The 24229-nt window shown below is 38.9% G+C and overlaps 1 protein-coding gene across 1 annotated transcript in view; it reads right to left on the minus strand.

The window, feature by feature from the left end:
* Positions 1–24229, minus strand: part of CDC73 (cell division cycle 73) — a 70278-nt gene that overhangs the window by 4292 nt on the left and 41757 nt on the right. The window contains exons 11-15 of the mRNA XM_063426197.1: positions 19382–19439; positions 15220–15255; positions 15045–15132; positions 12562–12723; positions 6786–6886 (exon numbers count right to left, since the gene is read on the minus strand). Of these exons, the coding sequence (XP_063282267.1) occupies positions 6786–6886; positions 12562–12723; positions 15045–15132; positions 15220–15255; positions 19382–19439 (445 nt within the window). The remainder of the gene's footprint in view (positions 1–6785; positions 6887–12561; positions 12724–15044; positions 15133–15219; positions 15256–19381; positions 19440–24229) is intronic.

Raw genomic sequence — 24229 nt, forward strand, 5'->3', positions numbered from 1 at the left:
CAAACCGGTAAATCCATAATTGGCCAATGTCTGCTTTTCAATATCAGAAATACATTTTATTTTCCTGCAAAATAATTCAGAATTCTAAACAGGTAATTAAGGCTTATGTGATTCTTCATACATTTGTCAACTACAGACAAAGGTGAAGAAAGGTTTCACATGATGGGCTAACTGAATAATCATAGAGGTCAGGGGAATGGCTTGTCCAACCCAGTCCTCAAGCACCCCCTGCCAGTCCAGAATTTAGTGTTTTTTATTTCTTCTCCTAAAAACACCTTAGCCACAGCTTAATCCGTAAATCCTGAACTGTTAGGGGGTACTGGAGGACTGGGCTGGGAGCCACTGCTCTAGGGTGAATACTATGTGGAGAAGGGGTCAACTTCCTACCCAACAATATAGGCATTATAAATAGTCCTGGGAAAGTACACCCTCTTTGAAATCTATGGATTTACATACGAGGACATAATCAATGTCCCGAACAGTTCGCCGGGAACTGTTCACCAGCGAACATAGCTTGTTCGCGGTCGCCGCGGCGGGCGAACATATGCGATGTTCGGTCCGCCCCCTATTCATCATCATTGAGTAAACTTTGACCCTGTACCACAGTCAGCAGACCCTCCCTCCCACCTCCATGACGAATAGGGGGCGGACCAAATATCGCATATATTCGCCCGCCGCGGCGACCGCGAACAAGCTATGTTCGCCGGCGAACAGTTCGGGACATTCAACAGTTCCTTAGCAGGTCTTAAAATTAGGTAAGTTGGGTAACACCTCAGATGAATAACAATTGACACATTACACTGCATCATGATTTAAGACAAAAAGCAAAAATGGAGAAGCCACAGTTGAAAAACCAAGTACACCTTATGATTCAATACCCTGCAGAACCACCTTTCACACCAATAACTAAGTAATTTGTTTTATGTAGGACTTTATCAGTCTCTCACATCATTGTGGAGTAATTTTGGCCCACTCTTCTTTACAACGCTGCTTCAGTTTATTGAGGTTTGCGGACATTTGTTTATGCACAGCTCTATTAAGGTCTCGCCTTGATTTAAATAGTTTGGAAATGCCCTTAAAGGCCTTCCACTGCTTGATATGCCGCAACAATTTCTTCTCGGAGATCATTGCTGATGTATTTCTCTTTGGCATTGTGTTAACACACATACCTGAATGCTCCAGACCAGCAAACCCCAAAGCTTTTATAGAGGTGGGTGGGATACTGGGGACGTTCATTGATCATTAAACCATTTTAAAAAAAGCCAGAGGACTACAGACCTAATGCAATTAATCAGTTACAGCGCCTACAGTGTCTAACGAAAGTGAACATCCAAAACAAAAAGAAATAATTGGAGAAAATAAAACAACCAAGGTTTCATTTGGTAAACCACAAGCTCCTCACTTATAATCTCACATTTCTATTTTTGCAATATAGTAGCAGTATCGATATATGACATATGTGGCTGCTTCCCCCAGTTTATGACGCTTGCACCACTGGGTGCAGCTTTTTTGTTTTGTTTTTACCTATTTCAGTCAAGTTCAGCTTTTTCTCTACTTCGAGGACCTTTTAAAGTGGAACGGTCTCTTATTAATATTATTGAAAATGTGTTCTCCTTTTTCATAATATGCTCTATTTTGTTTTAAATGTATATTAAAGATTTAGCAAATTATGTCACAATCCAGTTGAGACAAGGCTTAGTCAAGGCAAATAAAATATTGATTCTGGTTTTCTTCATTTTCAGTATTGAGCCTTTTATCTGTACTCTTTCTTTGCAGAGGACAGTACTTAACCAAGATTTAGAAGGAATCAAGATGAGGTCCCATTTGCAAAGTAGGGGTGTTTATTTCTACATTCAATTTTATTTTTCCACGCTTCAAAAATGCATATTTATTAAAGAGACACTATAATCACCAGAACTACATCTTAATGCAATTGATCTGGTGTGAATAGTATGTCCTTGCAGGCTTTTGTAACATTTACATTACTACCTAGGAACACCTCTAGTGGCAACCACTGAGATCGCCACTAGAGGTGCTTTCTGCATGGAGATGCTGAACCCTCCATATAGAGATGCATTGATTCAATACATCTCTATGAGGAGATGCTGATTGGCATTGCGCAGTGAGGCGTTTTGCCGTGCATGCGCTATAGTCTCCCAATGAGTTTTTCTACAGGAAAGCTTTGGATTGGCCTAGTCAATTTTGATATTAGCCAATGAGGCAGAGCACTTCCAGTGAGACCCAAGCAGTGCTGGAATGAAAGTCAGTTTTACACCTTTTTGATGGGGGCAGGTAAGGCCCATCTAAAATCGATTTTAACACTATTGCACTATTGTGTCAGGACACACATTTGTATATAGTGTTCATTTAATTATATGAATAATTCAACTTGAGTAAAATTCTGTAAACGTACAGTAGCTCTTTACATCAATGCTAAACAATACAAAACCACTGCCTTAAAACAAACTGGGCATTAAATGAATGCCCTAACCATTACTGCCCCGTACATACTTTAATGGGGTTTACAATTAATTTGCAAAGAGATACATCTATGATAAAAAAGATGTTAAAATGCATTATTTCAAGCTGAATCCACAAAAATAGACATTCAGTTGTGATGGGGTTTAAGAGAAAAATCACAACAAATATTAGGCCGAAAAATTAGCAGGATGTGCATGAAGTTAACAGGGACCAAAATCTTGAATAAGTTTTTAATCAGAATCTCAAACGTGTACAGCAAAAGAATGTAGACACAGGGGTTACTACCTTGTACTAAATAACTGTACCCAATAAAGCAGCTACTGAGTGCAGATGAGTGTGTGCGCGCTCTATGTTCAAACACATTAAGAAACCGCTTGTCATGAACCTACGTTTTCTGTATTATATCCTTTAATACAACAAAGAAAAAAAGACAGAAAAAAAACAAAATATAGATCCCTTGACAGGAACAGACTGATACTTCTTAAAACAGTACTTGTTTGTGATTGTTTGAATCCGTGACTGAGGCATCTACCACATGATTTTTAGCTTAACAAACACTACTATTATTAGTGACAAATTTAGGCTAGAGCCATTTAAAAAAAAAAAAACAATTTTCATATAAACTTCCACAGATGTGCTGTATGATGTATAATATGTATGTTTTTATTTATTTCCTTAAAGAAACTGGCGTTTACAACACCACTACCAACATTAAATCTTAAACCTACAATTTGTAATACCTTAAAAAAAACTAAACCTTTTCATTTTGGCACACTGGATGTGCTTTTATTAATATACCTTTCCAAATTTTACACTGGTGTGACTATAAAATCTACAACTGTTTTACAAGTTAAAGTGAACCTGGTTGCAGTTTTCTTTCAAACCATCTGGGGCTTGACTCCTGTTATAAAAGTATTTCGTCCTTTAGAGGGACTCTCCAGTGACAGCCACAGAGTCTGGGTGGCGTTAGAACGGGACGGGTTTGCAAAGGCAACAGACAAGAGAATTACAGGTTTTCCAAGCAGTTTTTAAATACAACCCCAAGGAAAATATGCATAATTAAAATAATCAAATAAATACAAGTTTATTAAGGCAGTGCAGTGTCCCTTTAACAGCTCATATTTTAATTTATTTCAGTTTCCTTTGTCTCCTGCTGAGAGCATCATGTTTCAGTGGGTGTTATCTCCAGGAGATGCGAGCCTTTCAGCAGGTTGCTTCCACACTGTCATTCTCTGAAGTTCTGCCTGTGCATAACACTCAGAATGACAGGCAGATGTGTATTAGGGACTTTAACTTGTGGCTTGGTGAATGGTGTCGGGAGCAAGGATTTGGCTTTATTTCTCATGGTAGCTCTGTTTGGAATGGAAATAAACTGTACAAATAAGATGGTGTGCATCTTTCTCAAAAGGGAACAAATGTTCTCTGAGCAGTTCAGAGGTTTTACTAGGATGTATTTAAACTAGGAGGGGGGGCAAAAGGGTGCTAAAACATCAATCCAATTGTCCCCCAAAACAAGGACAGAAGGTGCCTGTAACAAGTGTGTTAAAAAATGATAAGCTTAGAGTCATGTCTACAAATGCTCGCAGTTTAGGGAATAAGATCCATGAACTTGTGACAATAATGGCAACTGATAGTGTAGATTTAGTCGCTGTTACTGAGACATGGTATAATGAGAACAATGACTGGGACATAGCAATACCAGGGTATTCTTTATATAGAAAAGACAGGGAAGGCAGGAAAGGGGGGAGGGGTGGCCCTGTATGTGAAGGATAGCATAAAATCTAGCCTAATAGAAGTTAGTGAGGTGAGCATAGAGTCTGTTTGGGTTACGTTAGAATTTGGTAATCACACAGTAATTTGTGTAGGTGTGATTTATAGGCCCCCAGGACAAATTGAAGAGTTAGATTATCTACTAGTTGAGGAAATAGCTAATATGACAATGAAGGGGGAAGTTATCATCATGGGTGACTTTAATCTTCCTGATGTGAATTGGAAAACAAAAATAGCTGCTTGTGCCAGGACTACACATTCTAAACTCCCTACTGGGATGGTCTCTAAAACAAGTCGTTGAGGAGCCAACTCTTAAAGAGGCCATACTAGATTTAGTGTTAACAAATGGAGATTTGGTATCCGATATTACTGTAGGTGAAAGTTTAGGATCCAGTGATCATCAATCAGTGTGGTTTAATATAAGAACAGTGACTGAGTCACAACACACAAAAACAAAAAAGTTTTAGACTTTAGAAAAACAGACTTTTCTAAAGTTAGAATATGTGTAAAGGAGTCATTATCAGACTGGAGCAATTTAAATGGCATCCAAGAGAAATGGGATTATTTAAAAGTTGCACTACTGAAGGCAACAGAAAATTGCATTAGGCTTGTCAGTAAAAGCAAAAAATTCAAGAAACCACTGTGGTACTCCGCAGATGTGGCCAAAATAGTAAAAAAACAAGAAGTTAGCATTTAGTAATTAAAAAAAAAAACCAGAGTGAGGAAGACAGAATGATCTACAAGATTAGGCAGAAAGAGGCTAAGCAAGGTATAAGAGCTTGCAAATCACACACACAGAAAATAGCAGTCAGTAAAAAAGGGGGACAAAACATTTTTTAGATACATAAATGAGAAAAGAAAAGTAAAACAAGGATTAGTTAGATTAAAAACAAAAGAAGGAAGGTATGTAGAAGAGGATAAAGGTCTAGCTGACTGCCTCCATGAATATTTTTGTTCGGTATTTACAGATGAAAATGAAGGAGAGGGACCTCAGCCTCAGTTAAGAAAAAGGATAAAGGAATTATTTATTACACGTGAGTTTACAGAGGAAGAGGTTCTATTTCAACTGTCAAAAGTAAAGACAAATAAGTCAATGGGACCTGATGGAATACACCCGAAGCTATTAAAAAAGAGTTTAGTGGTGTACTAGCAAAACCATTAACAGATTTATTTAACCAATCATTGATAACAGGAGTAGTCACAGAAGATTGGAAGTTGGCGAATGTTGTGCCCATTCACAAGAAAGGTCACAGGGAGGAGTCGGCCAACTATAGGCCAGTAAGCCTTACTTCAGTAGTGGGGAAAGTGATGGAAACCATGTTAAAAGATAGGATTGTTGAACATCTAAAAACACATGGATTTCAAGATCAGAGACAACATGGTTTTACTTCAGGGAGATCATGCCAAACTAATCTTATTGATTTTTTTGATTGGGTAACTAAAATTATGTTCTTCGGTTCCATTCTCCCATTGCCTGTTCAGAATTGCTGCAATAAATCATGCTGGCTCTTTACGCTGCTCTCACGCATAGCCTGCCCCTCATCCTTACTTCTCCTTGCAGGCATTGCTGAATTCAATCAGGAGACACACCCACAGGAGGGTTTCACCTCATAACAGACATGCAAAGCACAGTCTTTATCTCGGTTCTTAATCCGCACAGACTGAGAGGAAGGGGAAGAACTGACCTCTGATTGCAGAGATGTCTAGACCAGGGGTAGGCAACCTACGGCACTAGTGCCATGCACGGCACTCGAGGTGCCTTTGCACGGCACTCAAGGCTACAAGAGCCAAACAGGCTCTGGCCTGTCCGGAGTCCCAGTGAAACTTCAGATATCTGCTAATACGAAAAGGTGGTGAAAGACAATCCTCCATTTATGCATTGCAGCACGTAGAAGAAGTGATCTCAGATCACTTCCTCCCAGCACTTGTGAATGGGAATCCACACAGGAGTAGAGCAGCCCACAGCTTCCTGTTGCAGCTTCTGTCCTTGAGCTGTACCTGGCCAGCCTGGTCCCCACTAAAAGCCTCTCACATGCAATACCCCAAACAGCCCCACACATACACACACTACCAAATACACAATGTGACATATCCATTCACACACAATTCCACAAGCAGCCCCCATACACAGCCCAAGTTCATAGGTATTATACATGATACCACAAACTATTAATGAACATATACAATACAATAGCTCATATACGCACAAATACAACGATACAAAGCAAATGCAGTATAAATAACACAAGCAGAATATGGCAACATGCACACCTCAATTTAAAAAAAATAGGACCGGCACGCTACGGGACATCACAATCATATTTCGGCACAATGCTGCTAAAAGGTTGCCTACCCCTGGTCTAGACATTTGCTATCAATTCTACCAATTACAGGCAAAATCTGATTCTCTAACATTTAAGATGAAGTTGTATTGTCATTACAGGTACTCTAAGATTTAAGAGTGTTCAATGTGTGTGGTCTTTTAACCACATGGTTACAAATGTTGTGTAATACATAAAAGTGAAAAGGCTTACTTTTTGCAAATATGTCTACAGGGGATCCATCAGGTAACAACCAGGGCCAGCACTTGAACTGCCACGCAGGACCTTGAACGAACACAGCTACCACACGATCCCTAAAGAAGCAAGAGTTAAACACTGAAAAATAAAGCTCATCAAGAGACTCCTAAGAAAGAGAACATGCACAACATCTTTTTAGATAATAAACAAATCTTGAAGCCCACATTTGAGTTTCGTGTATTTACTGCAAAATTACAGGCTTTGCATCTTCTACCCTTACAGACGAGAAAGTGCCAATCATGCTCATTTAACCCCTTAAGGACACACGACATGTCTGACATGTCATGATTCCATTTTATTCCAGAAGTTTGGTCCTTAAGGGGTTAAAGAACCAGTCTAAGCAGAATAACCTTTACAGGCAAAACCTCTAGGGTTCTTGGTCAAACCATTTGAGCGGTTTGACCAAAATTAAGGGGTCCCTGAGGCACAAAGTGCTGGCTCTGCTCGCCAGAATTGCCAAGCTAAAGAATGGAATTAAAATATGGACAAGATGGATACTGCCGACAAAGAATCTCAGGCTTTGGTCAAACTGCCTTGACCACGAACCAGACTTTATTTAGAAAACATTTTACCAGGAAAGATGGCAATTCACAACTCAAATTCACCATAACCACTACAACACTGGCATGTAGTGGTTATGGTCCTTATACTGCTCTTTTCATGTTCTAGAACACTCCTGAGATTATCCCATAAGCAGTGTTTAATGGGCATAGCAAGGATTTCTGAGTGACTTAGCTCAATGAACTCAAATAAAACCAGAAATGAGTAGTACTGTGTACAGCAACACTATTAGAGCAAAAACTCTAAGTATCTAACTGTATCTTGATCTGCACATTGCTCCTAACATATGTGGTTGCCAGGATTGGAATGTGAAAGGAACACTCCGGGCACCATAACTTCAGCAAAATTAAGTTATGTTGCCAGGAGATCCCTTGCGCTGGCTCACCTTTAGGGGTTAAACTGTTCTCGAACAATTAACCCCAAAGTCTGTGTTGCAGCGCCAAATCTACCTGCTTCTCTCCTTCTGTTTCTTCAAATCTTTCAAATGGAAGGCATTTGCAGAATTGGGCAGGACCGCTACTGATTGACAGCTGACTGCTTTCAGCCAATCTCAGACAGTAATGCCTCATTCAGAAAACTGTCTTTAAAAGAAAACACACCCTTTTCAGCCATGGAGTGTAATTAATTGGCTGAGTGTCAGCCAACCGCTCTCAGCCAGTCAGCGGCAACGCTGCCCAAGTCTGCCTTCCCGTTTAAAGATTTGAGTGAGATTTGAAGCTGGAACACACACTGAGGTTAAACCGTTCAAGTGAGCAAACTTCAGGGACTTCCTGCCACCACAATGCCATTTTGATGTAGTTATGGTGCCTTTTAAGATAGTACCTTTTACATTGAGTTAACTAAAAAGGGGAAAAATTGTCCTGCAGCAAATTTAGGAAAGCATAAACTTACTGGAGTCTAGAAACTGGTCTAACTAAATCAACTGGTGTCAGACATTCACTACGCAATAAAACCGGTTTACAAAATAATATACAAGGTGCTAAAAAAATTAAAATATAGAATTATAATTTTTTAAAAAACAACAAACCACAGTGGGCTATGAGATTATAAATAGAGACTGATTTAAATAGCCATATTATCTGCTCAGATTATCAAGAGCGGTTGGGTGGACTCTCAAAACTATTAAACTGAAACATGCCACAGTGTAATCTACAGACTCAACGTATAGGTCTTAAGCCAAGGACTGAACAGATTGATCGATATAACAAAAGACCTGGTTAAAAACACAAAAACAAGACCTGTGGAAGGAATTCTACAGATATAATTATGAACCAAGGACCTGGTGCATTTGCATTTATTGCACATTGCAGGAAGAGTTGATTCCCAAACTACTTATGCATTGGTCGAGCAATTCTTAAACACCTGTTACTTTGTCTCTTATTGTTTATTTCTAAATAAGGAAAAAACAGTGGAGCTTAAGTAAAGACTTAAGCAAAATATGAAGCCTCCCGTCATGTGATTAAATTACATGTTTTAGGGGAAAATGTCTAGATTCAAGAATATTTCAAGGCCTCGAAAATTTTGATCTAGCCTTTGCAATTCCCTTGTCAATTTGCCACAATTCCCAGTTTAGTGGGCCCCATAGAACAAAACAAGATTTAAATGCCAATTTAAGACATGGAGGCCATTATCTCCTACATGAACACTCCAATCTTCATTACTTTGTTAAACTGACACTCAGCCCATCACTATTCTTCACAGGCAGAGAGGAAAGGAACAGGAGTAGCAGTGATTTGTCGGGACAAATACTTAAATGTTGAACATGTAGGCTATGCCTTAACCCCTTAAGGACACATGACGTGTGTGACATGTCATGATTCCCTTTTATTCCAGAAGTTTGGTCCTTAAGGGGTTAAAGGAACACTAGTGTTCAGAATACAAAAAGTTGTATTCCTAACACTATAGTGTTCCTTTTTTCCCAATTTTCTTTCACGGCGATCCGTGAACCTAATGTGCATGCACAACAAAAGCAGTGGCCTTTCAGTGTAGGAAAACACATTCAATGCTTTCCTACGCTGAATTTGAAGACGCTGGATGACCTCATGCAAAGCTTAAGGACGTCCAGTGTCGTTTTACAGAGGTTAATTGTGTAAATGCAAGAGGTGCTGGTGGCCGCCACTAGCAGGCAGTCGTAACATTGCAATGTAAACTTTGAGGTGTCTCTAAAACAGTAATGTTTTACATTTAAGGGTTATGGGAAAACTGCACCCAGACCACTTCAATTAGATGAAGTGGTCTGAGTGCCTATAGTGTCCCTTGAATACTTTACTCTTGAGTTATACATGCATGAACAAGCAAAGTTCATTGACATATTAAACTTTCAGAGCAAGCAAGGAGATTTTTGCCTAAACTAGGGAGTAGTGATGTGCAACCTATAAGTACATGCAGAGGAGATAAAGCGGTGAAAAAAAAATCTTCACCTGGGTTGGGTAAGATTTCTGCTTGTGTAAGAAGCAAAGAAATTCAATGTACCCATCCCTTTAAAACCTTAAAACATGCCCTATGCACAGCAGCTCTGAAAGATTATACTTTGATAAAACACCCAGTGTCAGGTGAAATATGCAAATCAGCCCAAACATCACTGTCACTTTAGATTTCCAGCCCAAGTTTTTGCAGATACTTCTGAGCAATAAGATATTGCTGTTCAATCACAGAAAGGCAAAGGCAGTTGGGGCACTGTAACTATCTGCCCAGAGAGACATTTAGAATAATCTGAATACAAAGTCAGCAACTACACAGTCTTCATATTAACAATAAAGGGCAATTATGAATCAGTTTTTATACAATTTCCATTATAATGAAGAAGGGTCTAGCCATTGCTTTAATGTCTTAACATGTTTAAATTTGAAATCTGCATGACATATTTAAATAAATAAAAATCAGTGGGTTATAGGCCTGTTACAAATCAATGTCCTTGTTATAAGCAAGTGCTCGCTCGCAAGGTTATCAGTAATATATGTTACAGTAAGAAGTGGACAGATGCAGAGGAAATCTTTGAATCAAGAGGCACCAGGTGGCCTGCAGCAATATCTCAAATTAGAATGCTCAGATCTACAGCACCAGCCCCTGCAGTTTTGCCATCTCAGACTTGACATTTTAATACTAAATTTTCCAACTATGTGACTACGTGTTTGAATGGATGGATGTTTTTATGTATTTGTATGTATTCACATAAACATACATACACACAAGCTTCTCCGTATCAACTCATTAAAATTCTATTTCCTACATTTAAATAATTTTGAGGAAGCCAAATGCCCTTTGTAATGGTTTTGAAAAATGTTTGCACTATTTGCCAATGTGTACAGCACATGTACTCTGGTTGCTACAGATGGACAGCAGAAGGACATATTTTGATGTGCGGAAAAATACAATGATGCCTGCATTACCAAGCGCAGTCAAGGTAAACATAACATAGGTAATGGCATGTGTAAACAGCACATTTTTGTTTTGTTATGTAGTTAGTTAGAATAGTTTGTACTTTAGACAAGTAGTTATGTGGACACAATTGGAGGGAACTCTGCTTGCGGTTTGGGGGGATTTATGGAGTATCCTATAGTTACCCCATCTGGGTGTCTGGCAGCATTAAGCCTTCTATTTTGCCTTACATTTTTTTAGTTAGCAACCATGAAGTCTTATTTCTATTTAGCTAGTCTATATAAGGCTTTTGCTTTTTAATTTTTGTTGCCATTTATAACCTAGGCTTTGTAACATTTATTTAAATAACAGTGTGTGTTGATACACTGTCATACTGGTTGCATTTAATGTGTGTAAACTGAGCACTTTTGTTTTGTTATGCAGTAATTCAAGATATAGCATAATGTTAACCACAACAACAAACAGTTTTCGTACCAACACATTTGGGGGAAAGATGCACTTTTTTGCGAGAGTGGGGTGTTCGCGTGTGCAAATGTTTGTAGTCTCTGAGCAGAAAAGCGTGTGAGGAAACATGTGATGCGTGAGTGAGGTATTGTGGGAAGTCTTTCAAACTATTATAAATCAATTCTTCGGCATAGAGTCTATGCCAAAGAATTGACTGACCGTTGAAAAAAAAATTTGTAAGCCAAATGCCAATATTACACAACTATATCTATAGAACAGGACAATAGGATATTATTTGAAACTTTATACACTGAGCACCATATATACTTCATATCAATATAGTTAGTGCCTGGATGTCCTGGGCATTACCTTAAAGGAACACTATAGGTTCAGGAACAAAAAGGTCTATTCCTGACCCAATAGTGTTAAAAGCACCATCTAGCCCCCCTGGCATCCCTCAATATAGTAAACTCTTACTTGTATTGAAGTCTGATGCTGCTGCTTCTACCCCTGAACTGCCTCTGTCTGCTTCCCAAAGGATTGGCTGAGACTGTGAAGGAGGCAGATCAGGGGCAAAGCCAGCACAAGTCAAACACAGCTTTGGCCAATCGCATCTTCTCAGATGAATTGAATCAATGCATCTTTATGAGGAAAGTTAATTGTCTGCATGCAGAGGCTGGAGACACTGAATCGCAGTGCTGCTTACTCTGCAGTACTGCCAAAGCAAGCACCTCTAGCAGCCATCTGAGGAGTGGCCAGTGAAGTTCATCACTAGGCTGTAATGTAAACACTGCATTTCCCATTTAAAAAGTGGTGTTTACAGCAAAAAGCCTGAAGGGAATGATTATACTCACCAGAACAAATACAATAAGCTGTAGTTCTGGTGACTATAGTGTCCATTAAACTTAATTGGTTTAACAGTTTACAAATTGATTTAAGCCCAAGTTGTGTAGACAGTTCCTGACAAAGGGGTTGTGTATAAACTTATAGCAATTATGGTTTGGCTGCTATGAGCTTATTCGGTAATTATGCTCACCACACATAACAAGTGGAACGGTGTCAGACATACACATCTATAAGAACTATCGCCGTAGATCAGAATGGCCAGGGTTTCAGATTGGATAACTCTCTCCCAAACCAGGAAGAATCTCTAACAATGGTCAAACTTGTCTGTGTAACTGCAGCAGTTTCGAAAACCAAGAGGTCATTAATTAAATTTTTTAAAACTAATTTTTAAAATTGAAAATGCATTATCTACATAAGGTATATTAAAACAATTATGTTTCAAGAATAAATGAGACAATATGCCGAAGAGTTATGCAATTTGGCCCATTGGTGGAAAACATACCAGTCTTGTGGTAAGAGCTTTAGGGGCTGGTCTACAACTCTGTATGGGACCGTAACACTGATGTTTGTACCGCCAGGCTGCATTTGATCCTTTCTTCTTTGAATTAAAGTTTCATTTTCTCTCTGGCATCCCTGTCTCTTTTTTTCATCTGAGGGAACAAATCTTAAAAAAAAAAAGGAAATAAAAAAAAATTTTGCACCATATTGCATGAGCAATCGACAGACAACATATCTTCCAAACTAAAAGAAGACTTCAGTCCAATGGATGTGTCATTGGACAAAAAAAATAAATAAAAAATTACTCGGGAATTTAACTAAAATTGACAAATAAAGGGGGAGGAATACAAACAGATTTAAAAATAAATGGGTAAAGAACACTGGTCAATAAAAATTAATTCTTTAACAACTTCACATAATTTGAAGACTTCCACTTAGTGAATCAGAGGCAGTAAAGGCCATTATATTGTGTGATGAAACTCTTGAGTGTATAACAATACTTACTTCTTAAAACAGTGCTTTTAGGAACAAGTGAAAAGAACCAGCTGACCATAAGTTAACAAGTGTAAATACACCATATACTAAAACTATTCAAAATGTTATGATTTGCAAATAAAATTTTATAAACGTTCACTTATGTAGGAGAAATCTTAATAGAAGAAAATCAAGTGTGAAAAGATTTTGGTGAAACATGCGTTCAAAATAGTTTGTGTTGTAAATATTCTGAGTGTCTTCAATATGCCAAAAGTGGCTCAGAAAATGTAATTTACTATTCTTTGTAAATCTATATTTAAAAAAAAAAAAAAAAATTTTTTTAAATAAAATCACATTTTACAAAAAAGTAGGATAAAAGAAACAGATTCAGATTTCCTGTTGGCATGAACCTCAAGCTATAATCCTTTAAATGATTACAGAATCTGTTCTGACTGCCCACGACAGCTTAAAATTATTTTATTCTAGATCCATTATGTATTACACATAAAATGCAAGTGTATGGAAAAGGTCGCTTCCTCAGCTTTGTTTATTGAACGGTCAATAATATTCATATACAGTTCTTCACACTATTTAAATATTTATTTTCGCATTTACGGTTCATCTGCTGCTGCTAAGGTTCAATTACAGAAGTCCTATAGTATGTCATGCAAACAGAAACAAAATGTAATTAAATACTGCAAAACTCCAGATGGTGTAGTTCATTTGAATTGAAGAACAAAGTTTTGTTATTTGTAATTATTACTCTTATACTAATTAAAAAATACACAATCAACAGGGATAACCTAAAAAGACCTAAAAGATCCACCAACACCACAGTAAACTTTGAAATACTATTAGCTATCAAAACACTAATGCTCAAATGCTCTACCTGAAACAATTTAGTAGTGGAGAGCTTGAGAAACAGAATCTTTGGAAATGTGGATATATAAAGAAAAAAATGGAAATCAAAATGTATCATTCTTGGAATTTTAGCAGTTTAATGTGCAGTGTCTCTAAAACACATGCCTCTGAAAAAAAAATAGGGAATTTAGCTACAAGATACATAACATTTATTTTCACATTCGGACCAACAAAAAAGCATTCCCTGTTCTGTCCTGGTTGGCAAGACTAAAAATCCCTCAGTAAGAGCATAAAAGGTTTAGTTGCAGAATAAAACTGCTACATCCTTTTTGCATTTGGCGTACTAATCTTACAAAGAAAATGATAAGCTTTTACACACAATGCAGAATTAGCCCACTGTATAATTTACACAATCTGAAAATCTGGAACAGTACAAAGCAAAGAAAAAACAAAGTTAAAATACATACATAGAATAAAAATTTACCTATACACCGATATTCTGCACATTTACCATTTTAAAAAATACATTTCTACACAAATCTACTACTGTTAACTACACGTTTTTTTTATTTATTTTTTGCAAATGTATTTTTTATTAAAGTAAATGCACAAAATATACATGCCAGTCAGAATGTTTTATGTTTTCAATAAAAATGTGTGTGCTTGTGTAGTGTGTGTAAAATGAATGCAAAGTGTGCGCTGATCATTTGTGCAGGTATGTAATGTGTGTAAAATTGTGGGGGTGGGGCATTTTTATATTTATTTTAATTTTATTTTTTTTTACATTTAGTCTTGCCTGGCCAGGGAGGGTGGATAGGGCATCCCCTGGGGGTCCAAACAGCTCCCCTGTCTAACTCTTGTAATCCGTGGCAATGCTCTGATGGCCGCGGGACTCGCAAGAGTTAGACAAGGGAACTGAAGGAAATTAAATAAGTGTGCTGGGCCCCCCAGGACACTGATGGTGGCCCTGGTTTGCATTATCTGCAATATAGGTATCTTTATTGGCCAACACCGATATTGCTGAAAATACAGAATATCGGCCTATAATATCTGCCAGACCGATAAGCAGTTGATCCCCTAATAAAGGGCATAAATGTATTGTGCCTCTACTCAACAGGAGGAGTAGGGATGTTTTATAAATTATGTACTCACTTCAGGTCCTGCAGAAGGTCTTTTGCATTCAGCATGGTTATTAGAGAGGTGGTAGCTGCAGGTATAATAATAATCGGAGTACGTGATCCTGAAAACAATAAAGATGTAAAATAAATTGGAGTATATATAAAAATTTAAAATAAAAAGGATCATACTTAATCTTTTGATGACTTACCTTTTTTCTGGTTTGGAGGAGGCCTTGCTTGAGAAACTAAAATAAAAAAAAAATAAAAAATAATCAAAGCAAAATACAGTCTTCTCAAACTTTGACTACCTTGCACACCACTTTCTGAATGTTAGGGACTTAAATATTCCCGTTCACCTATCACACAGCAGGGCATTACAGCCAACTCAGAAGGGTAGGGTTTTTAAAACAGATGGCTTTATTAAATTTCTGGTCGCAAAAATAAAGTGGATTATAAACATATGGTTTTATAACCCTATACAAAAATTGTGGAGGAAAATAATAAAAATACAATCCATGTAACTGCATTGTATATTCTAGGCAAGGTCCCATAAGTCAGAGAGCCTGCTGTGACGTAGATGATTCAACAGAAGAGCAGTTTGTGGCAGGTTGTTGAGTTACAGTATCTTATCATAGTTTAGTCTGTCATTTTCAAATCTATTCCCGTAGTTCCACAACAGTGAGACAAGTCAGGCAGGCAGTGTGACCTTTCAAGGGCTGATAACCACTTCTTACACAGTTCAATGTAAAATACTGTCCAGGACACTAACAAATAAAATTACAGCTGTCATGTTCTCTTAAAGAGGGACCAAATGGTATATCTCTGGCAGTGCAGAACAGGAATTGTTCTTAAACAGCAATAGTCATCAAATCAGTGTGACTATATTAATCCATACAGAGGGACACATTTAGGGTTATTCACTAAATTCCAAGTTTTCAGAAAAAAAATCTTAATGGCAAGAGGCAAACATCCAATTGCCTGTTTTTTCATTTATATTTACGTCACAAAAATTCAGTTTATTGAATAGCTGGTTTTAAAAATCTTACCCCTTGAATTTCTTCAGCTACTGTCATTTATTTATTGGAGATTTTTGTTTGGAAGGGTGGCATTAATTAGGTTAAGGGGTGTGTTTCTTTTTTTGCATTTTACAATATTAAATGTACACACGGTAGGTTATCCAAGAGATGTCCATTGAATATATTGGCTAAACCCTGCATGGGGATCTGGAAGTGGGTATAATAACTGCCATGGTGTACAAAATGTGATCAGATGGCAATTTCCTACATGCCACATCTCACCTACAAGAACACCTATATGGCGTAGAAAAATCACAGTTTACTAGAATATGCAGGAATGTTTATCCTTAAGAGATCTTATCCTGAACATTCAGATAAACAGGAACAAAAAATATTGAATAGGGCATATCCCCTACCCAAAATAACAGCAAGCTAAAGAGCTTTAGATGTCTGGAGTGTTCCTTTAAGCTAATGCACAGTTGGTGTTTTTTTTTTTCTTTTAAGTATTTACACAGGAGAGGAAAGGAGTGAGACCAAAGGAGTTAGCACCTACCAGGAAAATTTACTTGAATAGTGAAAATCTACTCTTGAGCTTCTGCGGTTCTGCAAGTGCCTGTTTCATGGGTTTGAGCTAAACTGTATACCCCAGCTGCTCCTATGATGCTCTGCCAGCCTTCAATGTGGGTTTTGACCAAGTGTCTCTGATTTGGAGAACCTAGTTTTAATATCCTTTACCCCTTAAATTTCTTCAGCTGCTGGAAAATGTTTTCCACTTCACAGAACTTGAGGCTACCAGTCTAAAGGCAGATGTGATTTGATCAGTGACAGTCACTGTTTTCAGAGTAAAGGTTATTGCCACCGAAACCAACTAGATCTAAGTATCCTCCACTAGTTTCAAGTGAACACATTCCTTTCTCATTGCAGTAAAAGACACTAGCATGCCATTTATTATTTTGCCGCACATTGCAAAAAAAAAAAACGAAACAATTTTTTTTAGCTTTACGAAAGTTTGGGGAGGGGGAGACGGCAGTGAAAAAAAAAGTTTAAAATTAAAAAAAAAAAAAAAAAAAACGCACGCAAAAAAGTCACAATGTATAATAAAATATAATTATGCCCAGTGTATATGTTAGAGTTAATGTGGGTGTTGTCCAACATTTGGCCGCATCTGCTATAAATCCAACGAATGTTATTAGAGATCTTCATTACTAGTACCACTTACAGAAGATATGTGACCTTTAAATGAATACTGTCTAAGTGTGCTTGGGTAAACAGTATGAAGGAAAAAAAAAAACATGACAGTCCTGTCATTTCTTAGAAGATATAGCAGTGTATCTGCTTTAAATACCTAACCCAACTACGTGTTTAGAGCAGCCAACAAAAACGAAGGCCAGATTAAATACTGCAACCTAGCCTGGAAAAAAGGTTTTACTTAGAAATACACCCAGTTTCAAAGAAATACTGATATCTTGGCAACTCTGTTTTCATTATGGGCTATTAACAAATATCGGAAAAATGAATAAATGTGGCTGAAAAGATGACAAATCAGTACCACCCCATGGAGTAACACAACTATAAAGCAGAACTCTAGTGTTTACCCACTAATATTGTGTATAATTCTGTAAACTGCGCACTTTAGGTCAAATTAAAATTTTAATAAGTCTGAATTTGTTTTATTTTTCTTTAACACTGTTCTAAAACGTATGATTCCATTAGTTCTCCACGGCTGCTGGTTTAGCAAATGAATCCTTAAATGAGCTCTGTAAATTATAGTTTCACTCTGTTGCCAGCTGGGGGGTTCCTTTCTCTTGCTTCCAACAATCTACCTCCCACACCCCAAACCTTTTTATACCGAGGGCAACTTACCCTATTTATCGATATGTTGGTCCTGCTTTAGGTTCTTTTATGCCGCCATCATCTTACAGTGTAGACGTCTGGGGAAAAAAGTACTTTACCCTTCCCTAAGTGTGTGCATGAATTCATACACATGCCCAGTGCTTACACAGACTGCAGTTGACCAATTGCTCAAGGGTCAACATTAAGGGTTTGTGATGTACCACTGTTGGAAGTGATGTAAAGCTGGATGGATGGGAGTATTGACTTGACATCCAATGACAAAGGACATGGAGCTTGACTAAAAAGCTCCACTGTTTGTCAAACTGCAGGTTTTTACTCAAGCAAAAGTAGATTTGGATCAAGGAATAAAATGTTGGGAGATATGAAAACATTGCATTCCAGAGTGTGTATGTGCAGAAAAGTATTACAAAAAAAAAATCAGATAATGTGTTTTAATGCTAATGAGTCCTGTTCTGGATATTCCTTATTTATTAAATATGTTGCAGGAAGAATTAAAAGTCAAGAGTTCTTGTTTGCCAGTGACATTTCCCCTTCTATTACCTTTCTCTTTAGTCTATAAATTGAAGACAGATTATCTGTGTGGAATTAATGCAGTGGGCAATATAAATTTTAGGGTGCAGGTATTGGAATTATTCACAATAAAGCAGAATTGGATAATACTTAATTCTTTGACATTGGTAGTGCTTATGCCTGGACTAATAATTCACATTGAACTGGTACAGTTCTGGAACTCAAAGGGTTTAAGAACCAATGATTTAAGGCAATTTATCCATGTGCAGTTTGCTTTCATCAATAAGAGACCATTAGATTTCCTACATCTACTGTTAACCGAGCAGAAAGTGTTTGTGCTAAATTAAGCATTTAGAATTCAGATTACACAGGCTTTGAGTCCTGGGAGACTTTCTACCAAGATCAGATACAGGACAGCAGAATGATATTGTAGTGAGGGATGTGGGATGTACAGGGAAAAATATTGTTGCAGAGCTGTAGCATTTTAAGAAAATTAGTGTTACTTTTACTTGTCTTATCGCGAATAAGGTTCTCTCTTTTGAATTACCAATCACCTGTGGTTTGCCATATTTATAAGCCGCTATATGCTGAATGCAGTATATCCGGAAACGACAAAAACTCTTAAACTTACTGCAGTGCTTAGATGCACAATGACAGGTGTAAATTCTTAAGAACACAAACTACAAATTCTAATTCTTGCCGCGCATGCGCATTAGGTCTCCTCTGCCAGCGGGCATAAAGCGTGGGCGGAGGTGAACCAGCACCAAGGGACATTGGCGCTGGACCCAGGTAAGAGACAGAAGGGGTTATTATTAGAGGGGGGAGAATACCCATCTAATTAGGGACAAGGAAACATTAGGAATACACTTTTGCACTCCTTTTAAGGTCAAGGGTAGCAAGATGTTTTCCAGCATATACAGGTTGCAGAATATCCCCACACAACCACACATGATGGACAGAGGAGAAATAAATCTTTAAAAAATGCAATTACCAGGACGAGGCACAGGCTGGACAGCTGGTGTCTGTGTCTTCCTGGCAGATGCACCTTCCTGCAAAGAAAGAACAATTTGAAGTTAAGTTAATCACCACAACCAACAATGCATCATATGATTTATGCAATTTTCAAGATTTTGGTGTGGTGTGGTGTGGGGGTGTGTGTTACAATTTTAGAGTGCAACGCTAACCAGTTCCGACTCCAGTGCTCTCCATGCAGTTTGACTCAACCTTAGGACTGTCATTTTACTCCTATAAATGTGCCTGACATCTTACCTGTGCATGTATGGAGGGAGTTGTAATAGGATAGGATTCCTATTATTCTAACAATAAGAGGTTAAAATGATCCTATTTACCGTATATACTCGAGTATAAGCCGAGTTTTTCAGCCCATTTTTTGGGCTGAAAAACCCCAACTCGGCTTATACTCGAGTCAAGGTCTGTATTATGGCAATTTGCATTGCCATAATACAGACCGGGGGAGAGGGGGGCTGGCAGAGCTGTACTTACCTCTCCTGCAGCTCCTGTCAGCTCTCTCCTCCTCTGCGCCGTCCGTTCAGCACCTCGGTCAGCTCCCAGTGTAAATCTCGCGAGAGCCGCGGCTCTCGCGAGATTTACACTGGGAGCTGACAGAAGAGCAGAACGGACGGCGCAGAGGAGGAGAGAGCTGACAGGAGCTGCAGGAGAGGCAAGTACAGCTCTGCCAGCCCCCCTCTCCCCCCCACTGAACTGCCACTGGACCACCAGGGAAGGAGAGCCCCCCTCCCTGCCATATATCAAGCAGGGAGGGGGGACGAAAAAAAAAATATATAAATAAAATACAAAATAAATAAAAAAAATAATAAAAAAAAAATTAATAAAAAAAAAAGGGGGTATAAGGACCACTATGGGAGGGGGGGGGGGGTATAAGGACCACTATGGGAGGGAGGGGGGGGATAAGGACCACTATGGGAGGGGGGGATAAGGACCACTATGGGAGGGAGGGGGGTATAAGGACCACTATGGGAGGGAGGGGGGGTATAAGGACCACTATGGGAGGGGGGGGTATAAGGACCACTATTGGAGGGGGGGGGGGTATAAGGACCACTATGGGAGGGAGGGGGGGGTATAAGGACCACTATTGGAGGGGGGGGGTATAAGGACCACTATGGGAGGGAGGGGGGGGGTATAAGGACCACTATTGGAGGGAGGGGGGTATAAGGACCACTATGGGAGGGAGGGGGGGGTATAAGGACCACTATGGGAGGGAGGGGGGGATAAGGACCACTATTGGAGGGAGGGGGGGATAAGGACCACTATGGGAGGGAGGGGGGGTATAAGGACCACTATGGGAGGGAGGGGGGGATAAGGACCACTATTGGAGGGAGGGGGGTATAAGGACCACTATGGGAGGGAGGGGGGGTATAAGGACCACTATGGGAGGGAGGGGGGGGATAAGGACCACTATGGGAGGGAGGGGGGGTATAAGGACCACTATGGGAGGGAGGGGGGGTATAAGGACCACTATGGGAGGGGGTGGGATAAGGACCACTATGGGAGGGAGGGGGGTATAAGGACCACTATGGGAGGGAGGGGGGTATAAGGACCACTATGGGAGGGAGGGGGGTATATGGACCACTATGAGAGGTAGGGGGTGGGATAAGGACCACTATGGGAGGGGAGGGGGAAGTAAGGACCACTAGGGGAGGGGAGGGTAAGGACCACTAGGGGAGGGGTGAGTCAGGACCACTGGGGGGGGGGGGGGAGTGAAGGAACACGGGGGTGGGGAGGTAAGGACCACTGAGGGAGGAGGAGGGGAAGTCAGGACATATGGGGGGGGGAGGGGGCGGCAAAAAATTTTTTGCCTACGGCGGCAAATATCCTTGCACCGGCCCTGCACACACTGCATTCACACACTGCATTCATACACACACACACACTGCATTCATGCACACACTGCACTCATACACACATGCTGCACTCATACACACACACATAAGCACACACTGCATTCATTATACACACACTGTAAATAAATATTCAATTAATATATTTTTTTTAGGATCTAATTTTATTTAGAAATTTACCAGTAGCTGCTGCATTTCCCACCCTAGTCTTATACTCGAGTCAATAAGTTTTCCCAGTTTTTTGGGATAAAATTAGGGGCCTCGGCTTATATTCGGGTCGGCTTATACTCGAGTATATACGGTAGCTCCATTCCATAGTAGGTATAAGGTTGCATAAAATGGCATCCAATTAGGAATAGACTGTATAAAAAAAAAGGCAGTCTCCCACACTATCATAGCTTTGTGTTGTAAAATACAAAGCTGTACAATACATAAAAATGGTTGGAATTCTGCCATTTTCACATGGTCAAAAAATATTATATATTATAAAGACAACCAAATCTTGTATGTCACGTGCCAGCAACTGGTCAGTTAATTTGTTCTGGAACAAAATTCCAGAGACCTCTAAGATAATAAAGTGGGCATTTGTCGCAAAGCCTGTATGTATATACCCTCCTCATAATAGATATTTCTGTTGCATGGGAACCAGACCAGGGATAGGCAACCTGTGGCATTCCAGATGTGGACTACATCTCCCACAATGCTCTTACAGCAAGAATATTGGCAAAGCATCATGGGAGGTGTAATCCAAAACATCTGCAAAGGTTGCCCATCCCTGATCTAGACAGTGTGAGTGCATTTTCACTTTTTACTTTTTTGGTGCGCTAAGGATTTTATTAAAAATGTTTCACTAGCTTATTTGTGCAGTGGTACATAGATTTGTTACTGCTGTTCCTGATCTTCATATCTAACCAGGCAGCATCTCAGAATTGTGTCTAGAGTGCATGATTTTTTTTGCCAAAATAATAAAGTGCATTTAAAGTACAGATTTTAAATTTGGATGCAGAAAAAAATATTCGCCAAACAATGCAATTCACCTACTGCTAAGTGAACAAATAGAATATTTTAAACTTAAAAGGGACACTAGTCAACAAAACAACTTTAGCTTAATGAAGCATTTGCGGTGTATAGATCTTACTACTGCTATCTTTTATTGCACAATTATCTGCGATTTAGGAGTTATGTCACTTTTGCTTATACAGCCCTAGGCACACCTTCCTGCATGTGACTTACACATCCTTCCTAACATTTCCAGTAAAGTGAGATCCAATGTTTAAAATGTCTTTATTGCACAGTCAGCTTAATTTAGAATGTCTTAAATGCAGCACTGTTAATAGCCTTCTAGACCTAGAAACCTCCTGTGTGTGATAAAAGTTAAATTGACAGAGCAGAAGATAATACAAATTCTACAGCAAGTTAACCCCTTAACGTCGTTACGGCGTTCTATGCCGTCCCCATTATAATGGGCTTTAAAGCTGTTGCGGTGGCATAGAACGCTGTAACTGCTTAAGCCCCCAGGAGCTCCACGGTACTTCCCTACGCTGCGATCCTCTTAGGGAGGACAGCCCAGGCAGCCCTCCCACGGCAAATCAGGCCCACGGGGGCCATGTGATCGCTCTCAAAGAGTGATCTGCCAGCAGGGGGGACTGTCTGGGCTGTTGGGTAGTGTGTATTAAAAAAAAAAAAGTGTATTAAAAATGTAAAATACATATACATACATCATATATGTCAAGTCATACGTAGTGTATTTTAATATTAATATACCGTAAGTACATATATTACTATTAAAATACACTTAGAATGAAGTTATATACATATAATTACAATAAAATATTTAAAAAAAAATTATAAATTACTTAAATATACATGTAGAATTTTAACATTAGTAAAATAACAATTAAAATTTGATTGACACTGCTATAAGTCTGAGCTCCCAAGCACATCACCGACATCTCCCTCCCCCCACCCCAAATTGCCAATATACTAAATAACTGTTTTGTAAGGGGTGTCCCATTCTTGACTGGCAACACTACAAGGCCCAGTATCAATAGTAACCTTTGTGAACCTGAGAGGTCCAACATGAATACCAGTGTCTCACAAATAGTTTTGATTTAATTATTTATGGTGTGGTTTGTTAAGGGACAAACCAAAGGCTTAAACCAGTAATGCAAAAATAAAGGCACCAATTATGTTGATACCATAAAATGTACAACCATGCACAAAAACAACCACCAGGGTGGCCAAACCTTTAAAGATTTAAAGAGCCCGGGAGGACTTTTTCACTGAAGTCCATCTTTAGAGATCCGTATAAATGCAAACATTTTTTTTTTTACAGTGATTGTCCACTGGTCATGCACTGTGTCAAGGCCACCATTAAATGGCATGTACATCCATACATAGAAACAAGAAGGTACAGTGCGGTAATGGCACACTTTCCTCAATCAATGGTGCTGGCCCAGAAACAGTCATATAACCCTAGAGGCTTTATATATCATGCAAAATTAATCACTTGTTTTCTGCACTTCATCTCAATGGAAATACACAAGCTCAAATAATGCCATAATTGCTCTTCGCAAGATGAGGAAAATGGCTCAAAACCGACAAAATAGTCAGAATGCCGACTGGTTAAGCAGAGAAAACAAACATACGCTCATATCAATATAATGTTTTAAACTTGGAAACTAGTGAAAAAGCTAAATGTAGGTTTACCTTTTTAAATATATTTGTACATGTATATTTACACACAAAACAAGAGATTGGGAGATGCAAATTGCTAAACTGTAAAATGGAAATATATTGGATACACTGTTTACACATATCTCCCAAAGACCAACAAGATATTTTCACACATTCACCATGAATGAAAGTTCTCATTAACCATGTGAGCTTACTCACTATTAAGGACTACAGAGACTAGGCTTTTGGAATGATCAAAAAACCTCTGAATTGCCTAGTGAATT

The sequence above is a fragment of the Pelobates fuscus genome, chromosome 7, assembly GCF_036172605.1.
Source record: "Pelobates fuscus isolate aPelFus1 chromosome 7, aPelFus1.pri, whole genome shotgun sequence".
NCBI lineage: Eukaryota > Metazoa > Chordata > Amphibia > Anura > Pelobatidae > Pelobates > Pelobates fuscus.